The sequence below is a fragment of the Schistocerca serialis genome, chromosome 6 (assembly GCF_023864345.2).
Source record: "Schistocerca serialis cubense isolate TAMUIC-IGC-003099 chromosome 6, iqSchSeri2.2, whole genome shotgun sequence".
Taxonomy (NCBI): domain Eukaryota; kingdom Metazoa; phylum Arthropoda; class Insecta; order Orthoptera; family Acrididae; genus Schistocerca; species Schistocerca serialis.
The window spans coordinates 717696097-717724008 of NC_064643.1; the positions used below are offsets into that span (position 1 = coordinate 717696097).

Here is a 27912-nt window from a genome sequence, read left to right on the forward strand (position 1 = left end):
ATGTATAACTGACAGGAATGGTGTGTGTACAGAAAGAAAAATAATTCACATTTCCACCGATTTTATTTGGGAACATGATATCAGCTTTTAGCTTCATACAGTTGCATAGAATCTTCAAGCAATCTGTAAACTTCATAAACTATCACTGAATGGAAAGCCCTCTTTACTTGCTGTTCATGAGGATGAAATTAACAGCAATGTTGATTGATTAAATTATGTTTTTATAATACACCTAAGCTGCTCAAACTTTACAATTTATCCAAGTATTGCGTAAGGTCAGGAAGACCCTCCTTCAGCCCTTTCCTCTTACGTGTGTCCTGCAACAGATTTTTCAATAAGCAATGTACATCATGAATTCAAAAAATTTAACAGTTTTATAATTAATTCCAATCTATTCTATTTTCATGCTTCAAAGAATGTTTCATAAGAGTAACACTTGGTAAGCTTTGACACAGCAATTAATGGTGAGCCACTATCAATATTTCACATTATATTTAAATTTGTTATGGGGTTGGCATACCAGCTACATTACTATTTCAGAATAAATTAAATTGCATTTGCATGTCACACACACACACACACACACACACACACACACACACACACACACGAGATTATATACTTCACACCACACTTTTTGAACTGAGTTCCCCAGTGAAGAGAATGCAACATGGAGCAGATGTATCATTGCCAATCTGCAACAATGATGTGTTCATTCACAGGTGATACTTCCATTCCACAGATACATTGTAAGGAAATTCTTAAAGGTGCAAAACATGTCAAAACCTGAACAGTGTACACAATCTGGCACTCAAAAATGTGTCAATTAGTACTACCTTCAGACTGACCCCCAAACTGGCCATTTCTCATTTCAAACTCAACTGAGGGGCATTCAAATACTATCTGGCAGCTGACAATGTAAGAACTTCAATTTTGGATCTAACAGTGACTGAATCTACTTCCATGTATGCTATTTCATACATATTTTATGGTGTATGTAAGCTCTACCAGGTATGAGTGACAGAAGTGGTAGCTCTAGATGGCCACCAAGCCTTTAGAAAAATAGCATTGTTGACACAGGCCACTAAGTCCTTTATGTTTGTGCAGTTACCAGGCAGCAGGCAGCAGGCAGCAGTTGGCACAACAGCAAAAGCATTCAACACTAATCCAATGGCTGTAGAGTCATTACACAGAACATTTTCAATTTTTACATCAGTTACACTGCAAATAAACCACATGATTCAATATATTTAATATTCTCAAGAAACACACTAAAGCAAATGGGAAAATACAACACTGAGCATCATTTCAGTTTTCTTGCAAGTTAATAGAAGCTCCAATCCACAACCTTCCAATTAGCATTTTGTACTCTTTCCACTGCACAAACTAATGCCTGGCAACTACACTAATAAACAGCTCACGTATTGCCAGACTTGCACCAAAACCATCTGTTTAACGCTTTGCCACCTGGCACTCCAGCATCTGTCAATTTTTTGCTAAGGCTTATTTAACATTGCATGTTCACCCTTAAAAAATTATTTTCTTCTTTCATTTCCACACTTTTTTGAAGTCAACACTATACCCGGGCCGCTGAAACATTGCACTTGACGTTTGCGTATGAAGTTGGCAGCGTAACAGAGTAACAAGTGAAGAACGATAGGCGCTAGGCATTCAGCGTGGGGCGCCAGCCAATCACAGCGCAGTGAGCACTGCTGTTACTCACGTGCTGTGACGTCAAAGTTCCCGCGTTGCCAGCTTTGTTTAGTGAATGTGTATAGAACGTGAATTGTATGATGTTTACCGCGTGTTTTCGTTGTACTGTGTGCTACAGCGTTGTGACTTGTTACGTTGTGAGTGTACATACTTGGAAAATGCCACCGAAAAAACTTCGTTCACCTAGTGACAATCCTTTGCGTCGAGGGGTGCCGCTAAACAGCCAGGCACTGGAGTTATTACGCAGAACTCTCAAGTTTTACGAGCAGGAGAAAAACTACGTAAGCATTCATGGACAGCCATCAATCCCTACCGACAAAGTGGTGGAACGTACGTCGAAAATTCTTGGTATTAGTGCAAGAACCGTAGTAAGTAAGGGAGTATTACTACAAAACTTGAAAGATACTGAAGTGAGCCGTATTGATTCCAAGCTGTCTGGATCAAATACATTTTTATCAACCCCGGGACAGAAGAAAAAGCAGCCTAGTCCTATCACAGATTCAGATTCTTTCCAGACTGATGCAATTCATAGGCATGTTTATGCTTACTACAGCAGAAAAGAGTATCCGACTGTAGCTAAGTTATTAATCTCTTTAAAAGAAAGTGAACTCTTCAGGGGTGGTACAAAATCACTAAAAATTGTGCTAAGAAATATGGGTTTCCGTTACAAAACACTAGACGGACGCAAAGTACTGTTAGAGAGGGCACATATTGTTACCGCTCGTAGCATTTTCTTGCACAAACTCGTGGGCAGACACATTCATTCCATAATTTGGCTAGACAAAAATGGGTTAATGCCGGGGAAGCTGTCAGTAAATGTTGGACGGATAACACACCCAGCAGTAGCGGCCATCAGCCGGCGGGAAGAGGAGCTAGATCAATTGTGGTCCATGCAGGCTCCTCCAGTGGTTTTGTCCCTGACACACTTTTAGTTTTTAGATCGAAAAAGACTGGTGATTACCATGAAGATATGGATCACACACGATTTGTTGAGTGGTTCAGGAACCTTTTAAAACAATTTCCTGTCCCTACAACAATTGTAATGGACAATGCTCCATATCATTCGGTGATACAGAACAAAGCCTACGACACCTACATATGTAGTAGACGAAATTGCCAAGGAGCAGGGTCATACTGTAATAAGGCTGCCACCATATCACTGCCATTTCAACCCTATTGAGTTAATATGGAGTGATGTAAAAATGTATTTAAGGAACAACAAGTCCTTTACAATAACAGAGGTGGAAAAGCTGTTGCGTGAAGCTCTTGTGACTGTGGATGCAGCCTCATGGAGAAAAAAAGCAGAGCACGTCGAGAAGCTTATACGAGCAGCACAGACAATAGAAGGCATTATCAGTGGCCATGAACAATTAATGATTTGTCTTGCTGATGACTGTTTTAGCGATGAGTCTGACAACAGTGACGATGGCGAGCTGGATGGAATTGCGCCATTATCGCTGTAAATTACTAATATTGGTTATTTATTGCAATCTCAGTTATTTATTTTGTAAACTACGTACATTATTGATTTGAAAGTACCAGTCGTCAGATGCTTGTTTTTTGTATTTCTTTGCTCCGTTATTGAAAGGGTGCGCATTGTTATGCTTTTACATGCATTACTATACGGTTGTTTACTTCCTGTCATTGTAGTACAACTAAAAACTAATTTTTATATACACTGTAACTGCTCAATTGCTTGCATTTACGAGACGGGAAACTGTATCGTCTGCTGTGTGTATAGAGGCTGCTGTTGCAACATCGCTATTACAGTATAGCCAACCTAACTAGACAAAAAGCGAACTGTCAAGTGCAATGTTTCGCCAGCGGGCGTATAGTAATTGATATACACCATAAAACTGGTTCAATGTAAGCTCTTGGGTAGCTGCAACTTGCAAAATTACTGAGGACAGCTCAATATAACTGAATAGATTAAACATCTGCTTGTGAAGGGAAAGGGCTGACAAATCCACACTAGGAGAATTACCGGATGGTATGAGAAGGAGAGTCCTCATCCCATCTAATAGGTCTCCCCTGCAATGTGGTTCTGGGAGAATTATCTGTAATTCTCACCAGTCCTTTCCCTTAACCCTCCTGACAGAAGGAGCCATTGGCTCCAAAAGCTTGCTCATTTCCTTAAATTTTGAGCACATTTGCCCCTGCTGCCACTTTGTAATTAGATTTTTTATCCATACAACTAGATTTCCAAAACTGATGCCTCTATAACTGCACACCTGCCTTACTCTTATGTCTAAGTATTTGCAAATTACTTACTATAGTAACTCTTCAGTTTGTTGTAAAACTGAAGACATTAAATTTGCACTGTACCTGCACAACACCATATGGCTTGGTACCACTTTCCAGTGGGTCGCCCGGAAGGATCTGCCAGTGGTCAAATACACACTGTGGGAACGCCTGGCCACCAGTATTACTTCTCAAATCAGCAGTGAATCCTGAACAGACAAAACATTATTTCAGAACAGAGAAAACAGAACATTATTTCACTATGCTGTCAGTAAGGTCAACACAAAACTCACTGCAGTCTAGGCACTTACCAAAAGACTCATTTACAGGAAGATACGCCTTCACAACGAACATGGGTGTACCAGCTACCTGCATTTCTTCAAATACATGGCCACGTCGCCTATTCAGCACACCATAGATTCCACCAACTGCAACCTCTGGGCACTGAAATTTAAGTAACATTGTAACAGTTATGAACAGCACTCAAAATTGCTACCACCTGACGAACTACACGTCAGCATTACAGCAAAAATTATTACAAGTAACTTAAAATACAGACCTGAATTTCACAAAGGTACACTGGTTCCATCAATCTAGGTTGAGCGGTAAGGACACAAGCGTACAGACATCGTCTTGTTGTTGGAATAATTTGGCTGCCACCTCTGTGTATAGCATCTGTGTGAAGGGTGACATCATAGATGTTAAACCTCACCCCCCTCATGTTTTCTTCTGCAAGCACACCCTGGGAAAATAATGAAACAATTATCAGGAAATTAGCTCCTACCCAGTAAAAACCAACAGCAGAAATAACACACCGTGCTTTTCAATACTTTAAGAAAGCCAAAATATAGTACCTCCTTTGTAGCCCACTGGAACCCAGCAACAACAGAATCCTTTATCTCATTCAGGTATTGGACACCTTTAGTACAATCTAACAACAGATTTGGACCAGTTCCATCAGGTCCAAATGACCAGATCTTACGGGCTTCAGTAACATCATACTCATACTTTTCACTTAAATAACGAGCACGAGCCTTGAACTCATCACGTGGGTTTACTTCTCCCTGAAAATAAAAATAAAGTTAAATATGAAGAGCACATTTTATTTACACGGAAAATGAAGACGTGTGTATATCAACTTACACTGTCAATGTCTTCTGCAAGGCCATCTGGCATTGGGACAGCCTTCATAAAAAGCCTGTTGTGCTTATTGGGCGACTTTGAAAGGCACATCTGATCTGACTCTTCAGAAACAGTCTCCCTATAGGACACTACAGGATCAGACTTCTTAATGGGAATACAAGCATGGTCCTCCTCAAGATCCTAGAAACACCAAAATTCACCATGCCATGCAACAATCTGTTTAAATCCCATAAATCATCAATTTTTAAAAGTAATTTCTTATAGTGAATGTAATCCAGTGCACTTTCGTGCAGCGAATTCACACGAAGAAATCGGCAGTAAAAACTAATTCATGAGCATATTTACAGTAGCCGCTTTTTTTAATCAAAAATACATTCTCAAATCAATAAGCAGCATATTAGCCTGAGCCCTGTTGAGGGCCATTCAGTGAGAATAATGTCTCGTATTAGATAATTCTGTATACTGTTCTGAAGATCAGTATTCTCAATTGAAGTCAGTTAAGTAAAAATATATAATTATGCCAAGAAATGGAAATTGAAGTGTCTTCATATGGTAACATAACTGCACAGAAACGAATTTACTCACAGAGCTAGTTTTATGTAGTCTTTGTATTGGCACACCAGCAGTATCTAACTGTGATGCTTCCTAAAAGACATTCCTTTCCCCCAAAATACTATTGGCACTTCAAATTCCAAAGCAGAAAATGAAGCGTGGCTTCGGGGTATGATATCCTGCATAATTTGTGTTAGTTCTCAGTCAGCGTGCTACAAGAAAGCTCTGAAGTATCAGGCCAATTAAAGCATTAAAATCAACTGAAACTTTGTCGTCTTAATACATGAAATTTTTTAAAAAATTATGATTAGTTAATATCACATGCAACAAATTTACAACAGCCAGCACGGTAACACATTTTAACATTAAAAATGATGTCAATGATTAGAGTAGTAACAAAAATTATAGCACACATGTGCACGCCACACATTAGGTGTCAGCCATATTCATCAGCACTACTGATCCCAGTTGATTTCTTAAGCTCCAAGTTAGTATACAGCCCCAACACATTCTGTACAACAAGAGTTTTGGCACTAAGCTCTTAGGAAGAGAAGGAATCACTGACAGTGCCAGCAGTGTATGGGGGATCATTAAGTGCTTCACATTGGCTTATTAGTGAATGTTTTAAGGGTGAGAATCTTTTGTTGTGCCTATCTGCAACTCAACATCTGTTATAGAGTAGCAATCTTCCTTCTCATAATATTGTTACATTCCAGCCTGGATTCTCCACTTATTTGAACTTTGCTACTGAGTGTTACATATTGACCAACAAACCACTTAAATGTAATAATGAGCACACATTTCCTGAAGTCTGACAAAAGCCTTGCCATGGGTCAACATAATATGTGCAGTTTGTGCACATTTGGCAATCCTTGTTGAAAGAAAACAGCACACGTCAAGGATTTCTACGAAAGAAATGTTATCAGTCTGTCTGTGTGTGTGTGACCCATCCTAGAATATTGTTCAAGTGTGTGGGGCCTGTACCAGACGAGAGCAACAAAAGGGCAGTACAAATGATGACTGGTTTGTTTAATCCAGGGGAGAGAGTCACAGAAATACTGAAGAAACAAATGGCAGACACATTAAAACAGAACTATCCCAAGAGTCAAAGTTTGAAGAACTGGCTTTAAATGATTACTCTATGGATATACTACAAACTCCTACATAATGGTCACCAAGGACCATGAAGATAAGATCAGAATAATTACTGCTTGCACCGAGACATTCTTCAAACAATCCTTTCCCTGCCCCATACATGAATGGAATTCCTAATAACTGGTGCAATGGTATGTAATGACTGCCATGCACCTCATGGTGGTTCACGGAGTACAGATACAGATATTCTCTGCAACAATGTTTATATCTGTTTTAAGCATGGTTAAAGAAATTTTACATTACAGTAACTATGTTCACACAGGGTGTGTACATTAACGTCTATGAAATGAATTTATCAACTAAATTCATGTTTACATTTGGAACAGAAAAGATAACTTTTTGCGCTATCTGATAGAATGTGGTCTCAACAATTGCACACCAGCAGTATACAACTGATGCTTCCAGAGAGATTTCTGCCACCCCAAATTGTTGCTGGCACTTTATTTCCCATGAGCAGAGTGTAAAGAACAGCTTAGGTGCAATGCACTGTGTTTTTTCACAAACTGAAGACACCGCAACAGTGGCTGCACAAATATTTTATTGTTTATAACCAGTTTGAGAATGATAATTCCAATTTCTGGCATACAATAAAGTGTAAATCTAAGGTTGTCTTCCACACTGTCACCTGCAGCACAAACTAAGTCCCATGTCCCACTTTATTACACAGGGAATGCAGAAAAGTAATAGCAACCACAATCTTGCTCATCTGGCTACACTGTAACAGGCAAACTTTACACAGCATTTACTGTTTTCCTGTTAGTGTGGCCAGATGATCCAAGATAGTGAGGATGACAACCTTAGTTTGGCTCAAATGGCTCTAAGCACTACAGGACTTAACATCTGACATCAGTCCCCAAGACTTAGAACTACTTAAACCTAACTAACCTAAGGACATCACACACATCCATGCCCACAGCAGGATTTGAACCTGTGACCATAGCAGCAGCACAGTTCCGGACTGAAGCACCTAGAACTGCTTGGCCACAGCAGCTGCAACCAACCTTAGTTTGTTTCCACTTTATTGTAAGCCAGAAAAAATGAGATTGTTCTGAAACATGTCAAAAATTTGTATTTGTTCAACAACTCTTGCAGTTTCTTTTTCATTTTGTGAAAAATGAACCTGTACACTTGCAGCCATCCTATGACAAGTTATAGTGCACAAGTTTATCAAGTTGCTGAGGATCTCACATTAGAAGCCAAGGCTGAGTGCATTACACTTCTACACTGGAATGGTGTAGGTTCTTGCTCAAATTTTTGTATATATACCTCACTTTCAACAACATTAATATGAAACTGCCGAACACTGAAATAATTAAATTTTAATTTCTTGATTTAGTTAATTCACAAGTGTACCTTCAGACAAATTTCCAAGTGCAGTTCACCAGCTCCTGCAATGATGTGTTCACCAGACTCCTCAATGATACATTGCACCATGGGGTCTGATTTTGCAAGGCGCTTCAAACCTGGAAAATAAAACAAATTAACTCTCCGGTAAAATTTATCATAATGACAATGGTTTATTGTCTATCAGTCTTACCTTCCACAAGCTTTGGTAGATCTGCAGGGTTCTTCGGTTCCACAGCTACCCGCACAACAGGAGATACACTGAATTTCATAACTCTCATATTATGTGCATCCTTAAACGTGGTAATTGTGCCAGTCTTCACCAAGAATTGATCAACACCGACCAAACCACAGATATTTCCTATATAATGAAACACCAAATTTAATTACTTCAAGGTTATAGGCTTATTTGAAATACATATTCCATTCTAGAAATGTGGGTACCTTCACATGGGAAGCAAGAACTTAAAAATTTTAGAGGAACACTGAGGATATTAGACTAAAAATGTTGAGAAACCATTTAATTACCAATCAGACTGAAGTACCATCAATTACCAGAATGAGATTTTCACTCTGCAGCGGAGTGTGTGCTGATATGAAACTTCCTGGCAGATTAAAGATACTGGCAGAAGTAAAGCTGTGAGTACCGGGTGCGAGTCGTGCTTCGGTAGCTCAGATGGTAGAGCACTTGCCCGCAAAAGGCAAAGGTCCCGAGTTCGAGTCTCGGTCAGGCACACAGTTTTAATCTGCCAGGAAGTTTCATACCATCAATTACTTTTAACACTCATACCCCATAAAAGTTTGTACTTTTCACTTGCCTAGTTATCAACTAGATTAATGCTACAATATATTACTACACATTTATTTTCTGTAATAGCTCTGTGGAACCCGAGTACTTCATATAAACAAACAATTTCAATATTAACATGCATAAATAAAAACTCTTAATACAAACTCCTCATGCAACAGGAGTGGTTAGTGTTAAAACCCCAGCAAACATAAGTACCACCTCTGCTGGCTTAAACTTTACATACTCACAGCAAAGCAATATGATATTTCATACACAGTAAGTACATTAAACGTAAGTGTAGTCTTCCTCATCGGCACATCAACAATCACAAAACTGTGATGCTTCCTGGGAGACATTTACTTTTCCCCAAATAGATTTTGGCACTTTTGAATTCATTTAGGAATTCAAAGCGTGGCAATGGGGACTATTTCACAAACTGATACTGTAATCACACCAAATACCCACCACTTGGAACATCTTCAATCGCTTCAACGTAACGGCCCATCATGAGAATTGTTCTCTGAATTGCTTTCTCATACAAGTCTTCCTTCTTTCCTGGAATATAGTTGGGTCCCATTATGCGTGCCTTCATGCCAGTTGCAACCTGGAAGCACAAACAATTAAGAAAGTAGTAACATATGTTTAGTAATTTAATCACACAAAGTTTTGCTACTCTCAAAGTTTCTGAATTCCTCTTACTAAGGGTGATGTTTGTACAAACAACAAGCATTTAGCATTTTTGGAAGATCATGGGGAGGTGACATGAGCACTAGAACAATTTCTAGTAAGCAGCAGCAGACATTTTACTTTCTACTACCAACACCACCCAAATTTTGTAAGATTTCACACATGAACAGGAAAAATTACAAATTCAGACTCAAGGAAGTTGGGTAACTGAACATTTTTTGTATAACATTTTCCCCACATTTTAATGTAGGTAACACTATTAGTAAGATTCTTGCAGGAAATTTTTTGGCTGTGCAAAGCATAACCAATTATTTGAAACTTCAAACTTATCCAATTCACAAATCACTGAGCAGTTAACAATATTTACATCTTTTTGAACCAATTTTATAATTACACCAATAACACTATGCCTACTATAAATGAAAAATTAATATGGAAATACCATGGGTGGGTCATTCCATGTCAAATCAACACACTTTAAAAATTTGACCTCACCCTCAGACTGCTGAAAGTTGGTATACTTGTAGTGGGTGCTGAAACTAAAAAAAATACCAAATTTCAATTTACCTCAAACCATTTCTGAAATATGGTCATGTAAACTGACTAATTGCCCTAGGAGCTGCCCTAATTGAGGTAAAGAGGTGGGAAAGGTGTCATTTTGCAGCATTTTTCATGCTCTTTCCAGTGATAAACAACAAAACATAGCTTCTAATAACTTTTCAAAATACTAATTAATATTTTGATTTAAATTTTTTTACAAAAGTACATAACCGAAAATTTTCAAAATATTTTCACAACTACTGTTTTCAATCACATGGCAAAATACAAATGTGGGATGATGATGGTTTCATTGTTAAAAAGAAGTATTCTGGGCTCTTGTTTTTTCGCTAACAGCTGTAGTTTGACACACCCTATCTTATCAAACATGAATTTCATTAAAATATACTGAATGGTAAGTGAAAAGTACTAAAAATATCGAAGTATCACCTTCTTGAAACAAAACTAAACATTTTCTATAATTGATTGCTTATATTTTTAGTTTCTTGCAGTTTAAACTAATAGTCTTAACTGGCAAAATGAAATGTTGAGTGTGGGACCTGTAGCTAAGATTTAAATAATGAGTGAAAAACTTTTAAGTAGACTATTGATGTAATACTTCTGGTACAAAAATGCACATTTCATTAGCACAGACTAGCCACTGTATGAAGGCTGAACAAGCTTGGGTTCCTGTCTATGTATGCAGCAGGCTGAACAAGTTGAAACAAGCACAGTGCTTGATGTCTGTACAATCAGAGACTGGGGCCATGGTTGAGAGGATATAAAACTTACCTTCTAAGGCTTGGTGTGCCTACAGCATTATTGTGCACAGTGGTTTTAGTACAAATCAATTGTTACCTCTGTGTAGACGAGTTTTTATCTAGTATATTTAATAGTTCATTTACAAGTGAATCTATAAATTGAAGGAAAGTTTGTAGGTAGTTTTTGTATCAACATGAAACCAAGTAAAAAGTGTAGTGTTGTAATCCACTAAAGAAGACAAATCATTTTATTAGACAAAAAAGGTCACAGCACAGATGCCCAAATTATTTCCAGATACCTAGTGGTGGCAGGATTTGTGACAAATATAGGAAAGATTGAAAAATACACCAGAGCCCATCAGTGATACTTGTTCAAGACTCTTGTGGATCAGATATAATCATCCCAGAGAAAGACCCTGACTTAACTGAAACTTCAGCGGTTCAAACACTTAACACATCACTTCCAGAACTAGGCAAGTCCAATTGATAAGAGAAAAGGAACATTTAGGCGTTACACCAAATCAAAAGTGAAAAAATCTCTGTGACATGTAAACTTTTGTTGCTGCTGAAACTACTTCGTCAGATACTGATGACAGTTCTTCAAAATCTCAAAACAAACTAATAATTCTGTAAGTAGAGCAAAAAACTAACAATTCTTACAAGTTTACCTGAAAAAATGTAGTGTCAGGAAAATTAGGGAATTTAATGCTCCTAATTACATTGTCAGTCCAAAAAATTTTGAAAGAGAAAGGATTCCTGGAAGGTCCAAACCCAAAACCAAGGAAGTGTTTGCCAACAGAAACTGTCAAAACTGTACATTCATTTTATGAAAAATATTAAGTTAGCCGGGCAATGCCAGGCATTAAAGATTGTGTGACAGTTACAGAAACAAGTGCAAGTAAAACAAAACTATCAAAAAGACTTATTTTGTGAAACCTTAAGCAGCTTACAAACATTTTAAAGACATGTTTCCTAACATAAAAATAGGTTTCTCTAAATTTGCTGAGCTGAGACCAACACTATTTGCTGGCTGGAGCGGCATGCACGCATGCGCACACGCAGAAATTCTTTGCAATCCATCAGTTGAGTGCAACATGGGAAACTGAATACTGCCCAGGAGAAACTGTCATACGTAAAATTTTACAAGACTATTTTGATGAAAACTTAATTGAACGAGTTCAGTTCCAACAGAGGATGTCAGCTGACCACTGTGATCTGGCAGGACTTCATTGTCAAGCAACAACGAACATCCTTAACTCCACAAGAGAAAACCTTAAGGAATCTGAATTTGTTGTCATTTGTGATTTTTCAGAAAATTATATTTTAGTTCTATAGGATGAAGCTCAGAGTTACCACTGGACAACACAACAGATTACCATTCATCCTGTTATGTATTACAAACGGGAGTACATAATTGAGCATATGAGCTTTATCATCGTTTCTGATTGCCTGGAGCACAAAGTTGCTGTTTACACCTTTCAAAATAAGCTTATTTCTTATCTAACAAATTTCAAAAGCTTCCAAAAAAGATACTATTATTCCGACAGTTCTGCTGCTCAGTACAAAAATAAACTTCCTGAACCTTTGCCTTCATGAGGAAGACTTCAGCACAACAGCTGAGTGGCACTTTTCAGCCACAGCACATGTGAAAGGGCCTTGTGATGGACTAGGGGGCTCAGTTAAGAGACTGGCAGATTGTGCAAGTTTGCAAAGGCCATACCAAAATCAGATCCAAACCCCACAAGAACTATTTGAGTGAGCAATAGATAAAATCACAAATGTTTATTTTGCGGATTTCACTCAAAATGTTTATTTTGCGGATTTCACTCAAGAAGACTATGCTGCTTCAGCAATAATATTAAAAATCCAGCTTTAAGAGGTATGGACAATCAAAGGAACACAGCAATTCCGCACTGATATGCAGAGTTGGGAGAGGGAAGTAGCTACATCACCAGACAATCTATGAGGCTATGTCATCACCATACATGGCAGAAACTGGTGGCTTGGGTACATTTTAGAAAAAAACTTTATGAGTTCAAATAACTTCAATGTGGACCAGAGCTAAGTCATTCTCCTATCCTGCATATGTACATGTCCTGTGGATGTCAGTTGTGGATGTTCTCACAAAAAATCGTTTTATTCCAACAGGGAGAACATACACTTATTTAAAGTGATGTAAACAAAACCCAGATGGCTTTATTATAATGTAATCAGTGAAGTTCCAAGACAATTTATTGGGAAAATGCTTCCAACTCTAAACTTAATTTCTGTCTCAGGTTAGTGTTAATGTATATTTTATAGAAAGTAGTTTCAAAATTACTGTTAGTACCTATTGTGTTAAATTTAGCTATGTATAGATACCTGTTACTCAAAGACAAGCATTATGTTTTTAATTGTTTCATTCCAAACATAATGGACCAGAACTATTATGTAAATACTTTTACTTTTTCATACTTTATTTCAGTTGTATGAAATTAAAATAAGCAATCAATTATAAAATATGCTGATTAGTTTTGTTTTAATAAGGTGATGTTTTGATATCTCTAATACTTTACTTACCTTTCAGTATATTTTAATGAAATTCCTATTTATTAAAGGTCATTTTGGTCAAACTACACGTCAGTTAAAACAAGACTCCAGAATTTTTTTTAAACAATGAGCCCATCATCCTACATTTATATTTTGCCATGTGATTTACAACAGTATGAAGTAGTTATGGAAATATTTTGAAAATTTTCAATTACGTACTTTCTGTAAAAATTGTATCAAAATATTAAATAGTATTTTGAAAAAGGTTATTAATTAGAAACTATGTTTTTGTGTATCCCTGGAAAGAGCATGCAAAATGACACCTTTCCCAGCTCTGTAGCTCAATTAGAGCAGCTCCTAGGGCAATTTAAAAAGTCCATTCACACATTTTTGGCAGGTTTTTGAATATATTACATAGCCATATTTCAGGAATTGTTTGAGATAAAAATTTAAATTTGGAATTTTTCTTAGTCTCAGCACCCACTAAAAGTATGCTAAATTTTAGCAAAATCTAAAATGGTGAGGTAAAATACGTGTGTTTTGACATGGAATGACCCTATATACCCTATATATGTGCCTATATACCCAAAAAAATGCCGTCTGTAGGAAACACTTCATTACATTAGATAGCAGCAAAAATGGCAGCTGAGCTGCAAGGGTTGCATCAGATCTCACACTTATCTTCCTTACAATTAGTAAGTACCAGTGAAAAGCCTTTGCTCTGCTATGGCTGAGTCCAAGAATAAGCTCATCCTGTTGCCATAGCATTGTTCTACTTCGTGTCATTCAGGTCACACAAAGAAGCAATGATTACGAAACTACCACCTGTCGACAGGTTTATGTGGCAGTGCTGAAATTCATTCATGCTGCTGCAGGTAAAACTTTGCAACTTCACTGTCACTCACTACACTGTATTTGCCTGAGTATGCACTGCAAGCAAGTCTGCATTTGTGAATGGAGCAGTGATTATAATCTGGAAATACTGGTAGTTTTCGTGAGCTATAATGGTAATTTAAAGGTAAAGATTGTAAGGGAATCCTGTCAAATATAAAAATTTCTTCATTTCTACAATGTCAGCCTATAAGAAATTCTGCCAGCACTGCAGAGGCATTAGATGTTTCACACAGTATAGATTCTGCCAAAGAATGATCAATGGGAAACTGGCCACAACATATTTGGACACTTTCCAGGAAGATGCTCATTGTACTGCAGTGGAATTTTGTAAATGGTAATCATCCTACAAGGCAGAAGGCAGATGTCTTACACAAGGCTGTTAGTGGCACGAAAGTTAAGTGTCCAGCCCCTAGCAAATGAGACTAACTGAAAGAGGGCAGCAAAGCAAAAGCTTAAGCCCTTAACACTTTTCAGATGTTCTTTTACAAAGGAAAAACCAGGAGAATTGCTCAAATTTATTCCGGATAGCACTGAAAGATGAATGAAAAGTATTGTGTCACTGGTGCCAAGAAACAGCTAAAAATCATTAAAATTGACAGAAGCTCCACAGCCCGATGGAATCCCTATCAAATTCTATACTGCAGTAGTGGTCAAGTTAGCCCCTCTTCTTACTATGATCTAGATTACATCCCTCTAATAAAAACCATGCCCAGTAGTTGGAAGAACAAATAAGTAACACCCGTCTACAGCAAGGGTAATAGAAGTCATCCAAAAAATTACGGTCCAATATCGTTGACAACTTTTTCTAGAATATTGCAACAATCTGAGAAACAAGGGACCTTTAACAGAATGACCTCAATGCCAATCTGCATGGAGTCCAAAAATATCGCTCACGTGTGACCCAACCCACAGTTCTCATTATATACCGAAAGCTATGGATCAAAGCAGTCTGTAGATACAGTACTTATCTATTTCCAAGAACCATATGACATTACCACACCTAAGGTTATTGTCAAAGGCTCTATTGTATGGGATATCAAGTAAAACCTATGGCTGGATTGAGGAATTTCTAGTACAGAGGAAACCACAGCATATTACCTTGGATGGACAGTAGTAATCAAAAGTAGAAGAAACTTCAGGTGTGCCTCAAAATGTGTTGGGATCCTCACTGTTCATGTTGTATGACATTGTGAACAGTATAAATGGTTACCTAAGACTTTTTGCAGATGATGCAGCTATCTATAACAGAGTACTGTCTTAAAGAAACTACATAAATATTCAGCCAGAATATATATATAATAGAGGGAAACATTCCATGTGGGAAAAATATATCTAAAAACAAAGATGATGTGACTTACAAAACGAAAGTGCTGGCATGTCGATAGACACACAAACATACACACGAAATTCAAGCTTTCGCAACCATTGGTTGCTTCATCAGGAAAGAGGGAAGGAGAGGGAAAGACGGAAGGATGTGGGTTTTAAGGGAGAGGGTAAGGAGTCATTCCAATCCCGGGAGCGGAAAGACTTACCTTAGGGGGAAAAAATGACAGGTACACACACACACAGTGTGTGTGTGTGTGTGTGTGTGTGTGTGTGTGTGTGTGTGTGTGTGTGTGTGTGTGTGTGTGGCACATATGCTCACTATTTCTGACAAAGGCCTTTCGGACTGAAAGCTAACTTTCCAATAGTATCAATGAGTCACTGATTGAATCTGCAAATTCCTACAAATACCTGGGGGTTTACCACTTTGTCAGGATATGAAATGGAATGATCACATAGGTTCAGTTGCGGGTAAAACAGGCTGTAGTCTTAATTTTATTGGTAGAATACTGGGGAAGTGCAGTCTGTCTACAAAGGAGATTGGTTCTAGATTATTGCTCATATGTGTGGGACCTATACCAAATAGGACTAACAGGGAATACCCACATATACAGAGAAGGGTGCACAAATGATTACATTTGTTTGACACATAGGAAAATGTTACAAAACTGAACTGGTAGTATCTTTAAAAGATACAACGTAAACTATCCCAAGAAAATCTACAAACATTGCAAGAGTCAGATTCAAATTATGCTTTTATGAATATTCTACAATCACATACATCTCTTACACAGGGATCAAGAAGGCAAGATTAGGATAATCAAAGCATTCACAGAGGCATTCAAAGGATCTTTCTTCCCACACTATGAATTGTGTGGGACAGAAACCTAGTAATTGATACAATGGGGTGTACCCTCTGCCATGCACTTCACAGCTGTTTGCAGAGAACAGCTCTGGAAGATTGCTTTCACAGGGGGAGGGTGGGGGGGCTACCATTTAAATAACGATTCTAAAAGGTTTGGGATTTAAAAATGGCTCTGAGCACTATGGGACTTAACATCTATGGCCATCAGTCCCCTAGAACTTAGAACTACTAAAACCTAACTAACCTAAGGACATCACATCACACCCAGTCATCACGAGGCAGATAAAATCCCTGACCCCACCGGGAATCGAACGTTTGGGATTCAAGAACCGAAAATTTAACAGAAGGTGCATTCTAATGCAAAGACCATATTGCCGAGGCTGGGGCTGCTTTCCTAAGAGTTATGCAGACCAAGACAAAATCATTACCCCATTTATGTCAGACCTAGGTCAATCAAAATCCTTGGAAGTTTGAAAGTACCAACTGGCAAAAGAAACCATGTCCTACAGGGCATCTGAATGTGTCATTATCAAATGTAAAGCTAATATTTTTATTCTGCAAATGCTATGATTGTGAAGTTAAGTGAGGTGTTTCACCTATTTTAAAATTACAAGGTTTAGAAGAGACTGCAATTCTCTATAACTTAACTTATTCAAGAGGAAGAGAAGGAAATTCCTAATTCAAATAGAAAGAAGGAAGAAACTTTGTAGTGGCCTGAACTATTTCAACCACATCCTCTAGTCCCTAAATAATTTGCATCTAAGTTAAGAGTACTTTACTAGAAGGAAAAACCACTATGTACACCAGAGCTGACAGTCTTATGCCTGGTCTAAATTTGGACCTCAAATCTCATCTCATGCATTATTTTGTGTGTAACATCCACAACATTGGAATTCAAATAGTCTCTTAAACAATTTTTTGGGTGAGGTTGTCTCAACATGTTTTGAGAGTAAGAAACTTGTCTAAGTAGGTTGTATTCTTTATTTTCTGTGCAATCACCAAATTTCAACCTGTTATCTTTAAGCTCTAAACTTCATTTAGCAGTTTAATACATTGTTGCTACATGTGGACAAGAATACATCTCAAGAATACGTCTACCTGTACCAACAATATATCAACATAAAATGAAGCTGAAAGTTTATGATACAAGCTTCAAAATCACAAACAGTGAGAAGAATAACAGCCATACCTGGACCATGTTTTCATTCTAAGAAAATGAAGTGTTAGTAACTGTACCACCTTACTACTGTTCAAGAGTTTCATTAACAAATGGTAATTCATAATAATGTTAACATTACTTAGCGCTTTCCTAAGTACCATAAGAGGCATGATCAGTGATACACAAATGATCAAATGTCTTGTGGTGATAGGACAAGAAATGAAGTTTGCCTTGTTGCAATGAGGTCTTGTTACTGTAGACTAAACTAGAATGGCTCCTTCAACGGCAACTGGACACCTGCATGTGTAAATCTTAGAAACCCAAATCTTTGGCACTTTCAGAATCAACATTTTTTTCTGTAAGACAATGCATACCGAAGCCAATAGTGGAATTCCATTCCAAACAAATGGTGTTGGTGATCCTGCTTCTCACTGTCCTTTAACCACAAAGTATTACTGGGGATACCTGTGAAACTTCACATTTTGCTCAACAATTTCAACAAATTATGCATTGTGTGCAATAAACACCGATTAGCATTCCACGTACCTCCAAACCTCGGAAATCACTGAACAAACACTTCCAACCAACGAAACATTGCAAAGCAAAAAGTATTGACAGTACTTGTTTCAACCCTACCAATGCCTAGGAAAAGTGAATATCATAATCTGAAAGGAGTACACAAAGACAACATTGTGACAAAGCAAGATGGGACCTTTTACTTCCCCCTCTCATTTTGCCATCAGCCTCCTTAGAATACATTTCATTACTTTTAACTAATTAACATTAACATAAATGAGTATAATCTGCAATTTCATAAAAGAGGAAGGTTGGCCCTCAGTTTTAAAGAATAGAACACCAGATTAATTTTGTGCTAAGTTTCATGTAATTTATTTCCTAATTTAATTCAACTATTCCTAGTTAGTAATTTTTGTTATAGGATGAAATCAGTAACTGTTTCATAACTTTAATTCTATTGTTGACTTATAAACAAATTCTGTACTAATTACAAACATTTGGAAGACAAAATACTAGTGATCTTAAAGTTTTTATTTGGCTCTATTTGAAAACATGTTAGCAAAGCCAGCCCTTAAGTCCAAAGTAATTAACAGTTTTTCTAAAGTTTTGTTTGCATACCCAAGTTTTCAATGTATTCCATTAATTTAATGGATGATTTAATTGTAATTTCAGTAAATTTAGCTTCAAACAATGTGTAGTCTCAGTACCTATTATTATGAGGATATATAAGGGCCTGATTTTTGGTCACGAGACTGTGCCCACAGCATAGTTTCAGACGAGGAAACTGTTGGTTAGACTGACAATGCATCAACTTAACAGTGAAATAAATGTTACACCAACAGGCTGTATGTTAAAACAATAGTGTGTGCTCCATATGTACCTTTTCCTCAATTGTGAACTTTGTGGTTAGGTTTTTCCTGCTCAACAGTAAACTACTGTAGCAATATTTAGATGTTCACCTGCTACCTATTAATAAGGCTGATCAAAAGTTAAGCAATAGTGCACTGGTGATGTTAAATGCTTATATGGTGGTGTTGGTGGGGGGGGGGGGGGGGGGGTCAGGAAAAGTGAATGTAAAGAACTATGTAACCCAAATGTGCACCTGTCAGCTACATCATTTACAGTAGACAGTACTGCACTTCCAACCCCCATTTTTTCCACCAGTATGTTAAAACCGAGGATAGCAAAGAAGAAATAAAGGAGGGAATACTGTCACACGTAACTCGGCACACTTAATTAAACATATTGAATTACAACAATATTACGGAAACATGCATAGTGTGAATTTAGAATATCCTTTGGCCAAAAGCTCAAATGAGCACCAGTCTGCTACTTTAAAATCACCTCTACATGGCGAGTACCAATCTTTATAATATTGTCATCATTCCATCCCAGACTGTGGTTTGACACTTCCAATTGCTTCAGACACTTATTGTCTTTATTTAATCTCAGGCTTAAGAGTAACTACTTTGACACAAACATTTGAAAGGACTGTCAGTGACCGCAGGCTGTACTCAGTTTAATGACTATAATCATACATTTATAATTACATATTGTAAAGCTTAAGTCTAGTACCCAACTGGAACGAACAAAAATGTATGTTCCCCTATTCAGGCAACCACACAGCATAGCTACCAAAACCAAGAACATTTTACTCTTCCACTGACATGCATTATGGTACCAATCCTTAGCACCACGTAATTTTGACAGTGGAGAAAAAGATTTGTACTTTGTCTTACCTTTCCAGAGAAGACACGACCAAAGGCATAGAAACGACCTTTGTCAGATGTTGGCACCATTTTTGATATATACATCATCAATGGGGCATTGGGGTCACAGTTCTGCAAATTAAAAAATTGTCTTATAATCACTGACATCTGAAAGAAGTTACATTAACTGTATATAACTTCTCACTAACCTTGACACCAACTGCTGCTTCATCATCATGGGGACCTTCATACAACATTTCCATTCTGTATTTCTGTGCAACCACAGGAGATGGCAGATGAATTGCTATCATCTGAAGCAAAGCTTCACCTGCTGGGAGCCAGGTCCTCATCACAACCTAAACATTTGTTTTTGTTACACACCAAACAACATGTTCAGTTATTATACATAATTTAATCATTATTTCAGCTGGCCGTTCTTCTATCCAGCAACAACAATAGGAAAATGAACATTCATCATCATTTTCATATATTTAATGACAGCATTAAATCTGACTAACCTTGAGGAGGGCCTTGCCATCTTTTTCCCTATCTTCAGGTTTAAGTTCAATATTCAGCTTCTGCATGAGACTTGCAGCTTCCTCTTTTTTATAGTTCATGATTGAATCAAATACCTGTGAACCATCTTATAGTGTCAGAGAATGCAGGTTTAATAAATAAGGAAATATCTTAAACATTTATCAGATAGTATTATCATTCAACATTTATCAGAACAGGTCTGTGTATTTATCATCATTAAAGCAATATTCATTTCAGAATAGTTTCATGTTTACCTTGTAAATTGGATCCAGGACATACATGCAGAAAGAACGCTTGTTGTCCACTTCCTTCTGTTTTGACCATTTCTTTGTCTTTGGATTGAAGAAATTCTCACCCCACAACCTGAGGAACACAGCTTACTCCAATCACTGCTATATTAAATTTGATTTCAACATATTAGTAAATAAATTACAAACCTGTTCATTAGCTTTACTACATCGATCTTAAACTTTTCAGCATACATTTCTGAAAACTGCTTTAGAGTGAAGGCCCAACCATGCAATCCTGACCCAAAGCCAACACTTCCTTTACTGGGATCTACCTGTAACAAATCCACAGCAGTTCCAATTATATGTACAATACTTAAAGAGTATAAAAACAGTACCACAAATGCAGTAATTACATATTTCGAAAGGCTAAATGACCTGTCATGCAATTCCAGATTTGAAATTGACTTTCCCTCTTCCAGAATCACTGATTATAGTTTCCAGTTCGATTTTCAATTCAAGATCTAAAATTCTAGATTCTACAAAACTATTGTGAGAGTGCTGTTGGAATCCATCTGCTTTCATCATTAATAATATCTGAATTCACTTAATTTAACTGTAAATGCATATTTATGCACAGAAAATTTATTTTCAAGCAAACTGTAACACACATTCCTCAGCTGCCTTTGTAGGACATAAGGATAGAGGTCCAATGACAGCCATTCAGCATGTGTGTTTTAATCTCCTTCCATATGCACAGTCATTACTTTCTTTGTCAATAGCAAGGGCAACCCACGCCAAGACTCAAGCATGACACAGAATGTGCTGGAAGATATCCCTCAAAAAATCTTGGGGGTTGTAATTATTCCAGGTAACCAACATTACAAATTAAGCTATTTCTAAACTTATTGAAAATTGTCTTTAATTTATCAACTGAAGCACATTACAATGTACATTAAGAGACTACAGCCACAGCCCATTCTGTGGAATGTAGTATATTATGGTCAATACACAAAAAACAATGGCTGGCAGACAGCACCTACCCCATATCTGTTTTCTGTTGCACTTTTGATGGTCCAACTACAAATATTACATCAGAAAATTTTCACACAATTAAAGAATTTAAAGTTTAGAAATTACATCAAAATAAAGATTACTATGTTTCAGTACATATTTTAATGCATAAGTGCATCACATACCACCTCCTCATGGAAAAGGATAGACAACATGTTAGCCACACCTATTCATGTTTATTATCTTCACTCCTGCTTTCACCTCTAATCTCTTCCTACATTGTGCAACATGCATGTGGTCTCACTATTTCTGCTTTTTCATTTCTCTATCAAATGAATCAATGCCACTCTAGACAGTCCACTGTATCCTGCCTATGCATGTAGGGACTGTAACTGAACACAATGATATGATGCACTATCCAATATTATAGTGGAGTTCTTTTCTATGTTTTGAAGTGAAGAATGTGCAGATCACTTTAGTTTCATTGCCAATATTTCCCCTTTCCCACATTTCTTTGATAACGACAGCATTTCCAACAGACCCACAAATTCTTGCAGCACATCCAAACATATCTGCACACTGCTCTTCCATTGACTGCATAAAACCAGTACCTGATACTCTGTTCCCATCCTAAGCTATGGCGAGTGCCAATATTGCAGCATGAAACATGTACACCATGGCATCTATCAAGACTGTCTTGCAGAAATGACTACTATTGTCAAGCATTTGTACAATTTTAAAGTAAATTCAATTCCCATCGTTGGCAAATTTTCTGCCTGCTCTCTGCTGCCCCCCCCCCCCCTACTCATCATGCTCTCTGCCAAATTGGTACCAATGTCGTCCCCCCCCCCCCCCCAACACTTCTGTAATGCAGTGTTGAGCACCAGTGCAACACTGACTGCTATATCTCCTACAGTGCAAGTCATATGTAACAGCAATAAATATATAAACGGATCTAATTCTCAAAATTTTGCTCATCCCACTCTTAACATCTGTTTGTGCTATCTCCACAACAGGTCTTGCCACTAATTTATTCCCACAATTACAGTTCTTTTATTTCATTCAGGGCCCATCTTCCTCACTTCATCTAAATTTCACCATCACATTTGCTTTTGAATGTTACCTTTTACTTAGACAGCAGCATTAACATTTGTACACAGAAACAATATACGTAAGAATTTATTGGAAATATGGTCTAATACTACAGTTTTGAGGTGACAGACTACAGTACTATTTCATCCTGTTTTGGAAAACGATGAAGTTTTAAGTAGGGCAAAGTGTGAGTGACTAGTTCACAGGTCCTCATGTATTCCTTGCATTAGTACTACACAAGCCATATGTCATGTGACTGTTCGAACAATGTTTATGCCGTATCTAGTGCTTCGACTTCTTGGGAAATTTTGAGTCTGACTCACTACTGAAAAAACGTCCACACTGGGAAAGTGGGTTGTAACCCCCCCCCCCCCCCCACCCCACTGCAAACACTGATGTTACTGTCAGTAGCCCAAACAGCAACCCAGCCAACTGCTGTGTTGGCTAAGACTTGCGCGCCAACACACACACACACACAACTTTGTAAATCCCAGCCAATAAAGCACTTTGCTGTTCACTGGCCTCAAATTAACTAGCTGCCTTAATGTATCACATTCTTTCTGAAAATCAATACCAATGGCATCCTCTTCTTACATTTCAACAAATCCTTTTACACTACCTTCTCCTAATACCACCAGCTGCCAATGTGCTTAACCGAATAATCTTAACAGTCCACACATGACTTCTAATACAAAATACAACAAGGAAACAAAATGTTTACTTACTCTCACTTCACCCATGGGACCAGTATCATCACTGTAAGTGGCAATAATGACATTCACATTTTCTACAATACGCTGGAATGTCTGGTACAATTCCTCAGCCTCCAACTGCAACTCAAGGAGGGCACGGTCCATCTTGTTCATGAACAGGACAGGCTTAATTCGTTCAGCAATTGCTTGACGCAGAACAGTCTCAGTCTGTACACACACACCTGAAAGATTTAGCAAAAGTTTTTTACTAATTAATAATTTGATAAATGCGGAAACCCTACTGCAAAATCTGTTGAGAATAGCACTGCTGTCAGCATGCATTGAATATAAAGCCACCCACAATGAATTTACTATTTACTGGTAGCACCAATGCAGAAAGTCAACCTAATCATAGATAGTTTAAGTACAGAAACTAACCACTGGCATTACCAGAGGGAATGACAAGGTTGGTGTTGGCACACAAGGTCTTCAGCCCCCCCCCCTCCCCGAGGGAGAGAAAGCATCAACTTAGTTAACTACATTATGCCCCCATTCATTCAGGAACATATGGCACAACATTGATAACTACGTAAGTGTAAATTTGAAATATTTGTCATCATCCAGAGAACTCCATTGTCTTCAAAATGTGCAGTACAACCGGTATCTACATTATAGGTTCATATGAGCAGTTGCCAGCGTGCTCGTGCGCAGAGCTGAATTCGCGTATGAGCAGTGCCTTCCACCCGCTTCTGGCTACTTGGAGCGTGGCTGTTTGGTGTATGAGCAGTAGCAGCAAGTAGCCAGAAGCTACCCGGAAAAATTTTCCTGGCGCGCCCAAGCTGACGGATTCGTGCATGCGCAGAGCAAGCTGAGTTATAGTGGGGGTCCTTCCCCACGTGACCTGTGGCCGTGTCTTTCTGTGGCCAGGAGCCATCAAGTGAATTAATATACATTCTCATAACCATGAAAGACCAAAATAAGTTAGTAGTTTCAATTTTCTGATTTTATATTATTTCCAGGTTATTAGCAATCAACCATTAATGTCTTAATGAAGCTATTCTGGCTGTTTTATAGAGAAATTTGCTTCAGTTAAATTTTTTTTCTGCTGAGGCAGTTTGTTTATTTGAAACTAAGTGTCATCCCGCACTATTGGTTACTTTCAACCTCGTTCAATTTAAAGTGCAAATTTTCATTTTCTGGGACGAATGACGTTATACCACAATAAAGAACCAAACATGAGAAATTGGTATCGCGAGAACCACATGAAAAGCTGAATATCAGGTACTTCAGAGTTTATCTGGACATACAAATGTCCAAATAGAGCGGAATGAAGCATTTTAGTATGGTTTATGAAATTCCGATGCTGCTGGAGTAGTCTCTGATGTCCCGTTCCTTGTATGACACTAAGATCTCTTTATGCTATATACGTACGAACATATGTAAACAGACGAAGCAAAGTAGGAAAATTTGGTCAGTAGTTTTGAACTAAATATTTTGTTTCAAATATAATGACAGCTGTAGCAGAATTTTATAGATCTGCCTTCTGTGAAAGTGTTTTTCGATCACAAGGCACTTGTCTAGTACTTCCTCTGGGCCTGAAGTTATTTCTTAATTTGTGTTTACCTCTTAAATTTATAGAATGCCATTCTGTGCTAAATTTTAGACTGGCAGCATACCATGTTTTATCGTTTTAACTCCCCACATGGCTTCATATTTATTCCTAGAGTACAATATAAACTGTCAGTTGTACAGTTTCTTTGCCTCACAGACAACCATGTTAATTTTTTCATATTTTGAAATATTATTGTCCTTTATTCCAGTGTAAGCTACACAAGAAACTGTTTTTTTGTTGCAAGTAATTTGTATTCCATCCTAGTAGCTTTTTGCAGTGCTGTGTAGATGTAAACGTGTTGGAAATGCTACATAATATTGCAGAGTAAGAATTAAAAAAACAACCTGTCAAAGTCATCCCTTAGCAAAATTTTATGGTACTTCGAGCAGTGGAGTCTCATTTTGAAATGACTCAAAAGCCAAGAACTGCTTCCTTATTTGCATCCTTTACCTGTGTGGGATATGATAAAACAATTGCTGTAAGTACAACTCAGTATGTCCTCTCAACAACATGCCGCACGGGTGGCACGGCTACACATGGTCACGTGATGCCCCACCAGAAATACGACGAAAAGCGTATGAGCAGAGCAAGCACCAAGCACGGGCTGCCTATGTCATCGTAGCTGCGCACGCGCAGTACAGCCTGTTGTCTGGCGCTTTCTGGTAACTGCTCGAACGAACCTTATAACTACTTATCATGTAAGTCAGTTTGCATGCACTTTCACCTTGAAATTTTAGAATATACCAATCGTCATGGAAAACTATAAAGTGCTATCAGTTTAACATCAAATACTAATGGGTGATTAATGCACCTCAAACAATACCAAAAATGTTACTTTCAACCATTGTATGGTAACTGCGAAATTCTGCAGATTATAGCATCAAAAACTGCAACCAAAAATTCTTAACCTAAGCAACAGCTTTGTGTTTTGATAAGCACAAAAGTAAGTTTCAAAATAGGTAAAGCAAGTCACCTGATGCAATCTTACTGTTTACAGTTACATGATTTTTTGTCACTTCAGGAAAAGCTTTTTCATGCTTAGTATCCACAGTCTGTTCTTTCGGTGGAGATACTATGAGTTGCGTAAACTACCATGTGTTTTGAAACTAAATTAGTAGTTTTCCGAGGCTGCCAATAAGAATTAGAGATAATGGTTATAAGTAATCCCTGCACAATTTCAAATTAGACAAAAGTGTTTTGCTTTCATAACAGCACGAAACATATATTCTGTTCAGACTGCAAGAGAACAGCAGGGTTTACTTCCTACCAGCCCCAACAAAGGGTGCCGAGTTATATTCAACCTATATTGTATAACATTACCACATCAGCATCCACTACTGAACAAAGTTTGAGGTCCAGTGGAAACATTTCAATGGTAATGCAGTTTTTCCTCCCATGTACACGCATGCTTTCCCTATCCACAATACTCTTATGAGCCATTACAGATTAAAACAGAGCTATGGCCATTCCATTAGCTGAACACAATTTAAGTAGTGCTCCTCTTGCTAATCACAAATAAAATTAAATTTCCAGATTTAAATGGCTTCTTAATTAAACATTAGAAATTTCTGTACCAACCTGACACACAATCCACAACAACCAAGGCACCATCAGTAACACGGAGAGCTGCAGTTACTTCACTTGAGAAATCTACGTGTCCAGGAGAATCTATCAGGTTAATAAGAAAGCCCTTCTCTCCTTTCTCTCGCTGATCAGGGTTTGTGATGAAAGTCAAGTCTTTGTCTTCAAGCTCGAAGAACATAGATATTGCACTGGAATCAAACATGCTTCTATTAAAACTCCTATCCAGGTGCATTAATCACAAAGGCACTGGTACAAGGCAATAGCCCTATAGTTGCCACTATATACACTGTATTACACCTAACGAACGTTAATAACTTTAAACAGCTGCTACTATGTTCGTGCGGGAAGTTCACTTCTAAACATTTTTTTCAACATAGTTTGTTACTTACGTTGATTTGATGGTAATGCAGCGTTCTTGTTCATCTTTCCTCGTATCTGTAAACCGTGTCTCACCAGCTTTAGCACTTGCAATAATACCAGCTTTTGACACCAGGGAGTCTGTCAGTGTTGATTTTCCGTGATCCACGTGTGCGATGACGGACATATTGCGGATATTCCGCTTTTTGTCCATCATCACACGAATCTCATCTACCGTGAAGTTCACCTGAAATTTGATGAAGTGTAAGATGTATTGCACAACACCATGAAAACTATTTTAAAACACAAAATGACCACGAATTCGCACAGATTAAAGTATGTAATTTAACATAAATTAGAAATTTTAATATTTCACAGCAGTATGATCGATAATAGTGCGCAAGAAAAAGCATGGTTCAATCACAGCCATATTTCTCACGACGACTACTTTAATTTTAGTAAGTCTAATCAATGACAGTCTACATAACCATTAGAGCTGCATAAAGTTTGTACAAGCCTACTAGACCTCAACTTCAACCTAGTATTATCTAAAACATGCATTATGACATTCTGTCTGACACAATGTGACTAGTAGCATTACGGACACTCGCACAACACACATTAAATAGATATAGTCATCGAGAATAATATATTCCAATTAAGTAAAATGTTATCTTCTGAAAAGAGTGCTAATTTTGATGAATTCTTTCTTACCATGTTGGATTACTATGGATTTCCTTCCTCACTAACGAACACGGTCGTCCAACAATGGCGGACTCCCTGCGAAAGGACTGTGCCACGGAGTGCAGCCTTTGCTTCACAGTGCTTAGAACATAGAGTTTCATTGGGTGCGCGTGCTGCTGCTGTGTCAGAATTCCG

At 37.8% G+C, this 27912-nt stretch overlaps 1 protein-coding gene across 1 annotated transcript; it reads right to left on the reverse strand.

Annotated features, from left to right (window-relative positions):
* Positions 1–44: 44 nt before the first annotated feature.
* LOC126484600 (translation elongation factor 2) lies at positions 45–27902 on the reverse strand. The gene is made up of 18 exons (XM_050108166.1): positions 27748–27902; positions 27066–27280; positions 26671–26864; positions 23514–23722; positions 20893–21017; positions 20710–20818; positions 20437–20550; positions 20128–20274; positions 19949–20050; positions 9404–9542; positions 8342–8509; positions 8158–8267; positions 5098–5277; positions 4809–5018; positions 4514–4696; positions 4266–4398; positions 4039–4163; positions 45–317 (listed from the first exon to the last, which is right to left on the reverse strand). The coding sequence occupies exons 1-18, from the start codon at positions 27748–27750 to the stop codon at positions 249–251; spliced, it is 2535 nt and encodes an 844-aa protein (XP_049964123.1). The 5' UTR covers positions 27751–27902; the 3' UTR covers positions 45–248.
* Between the last annotated feature and the right edge of the window lie 10 nt (positions 27903–27912).

Bases quoted from the DNA above. Each gene is read 5' to 3' on its own strand.
- LOC126484600 (XM_050108166.1), bottom strand. The intron at 20,551-20,709 runs GTAAACATGAAA...GATGGTTCACAG, and splicing joins TCCTGGATCCAATTTACAAG to GTATTTGATTCAATCATGAA. The intron at 318-4,038 runs GTACAGTGCAAA...AATCTGTTGCAG, and splicing joins AGCCATATGGTGTTGTGCAG to GACACACGTAAGAGGAAAGG.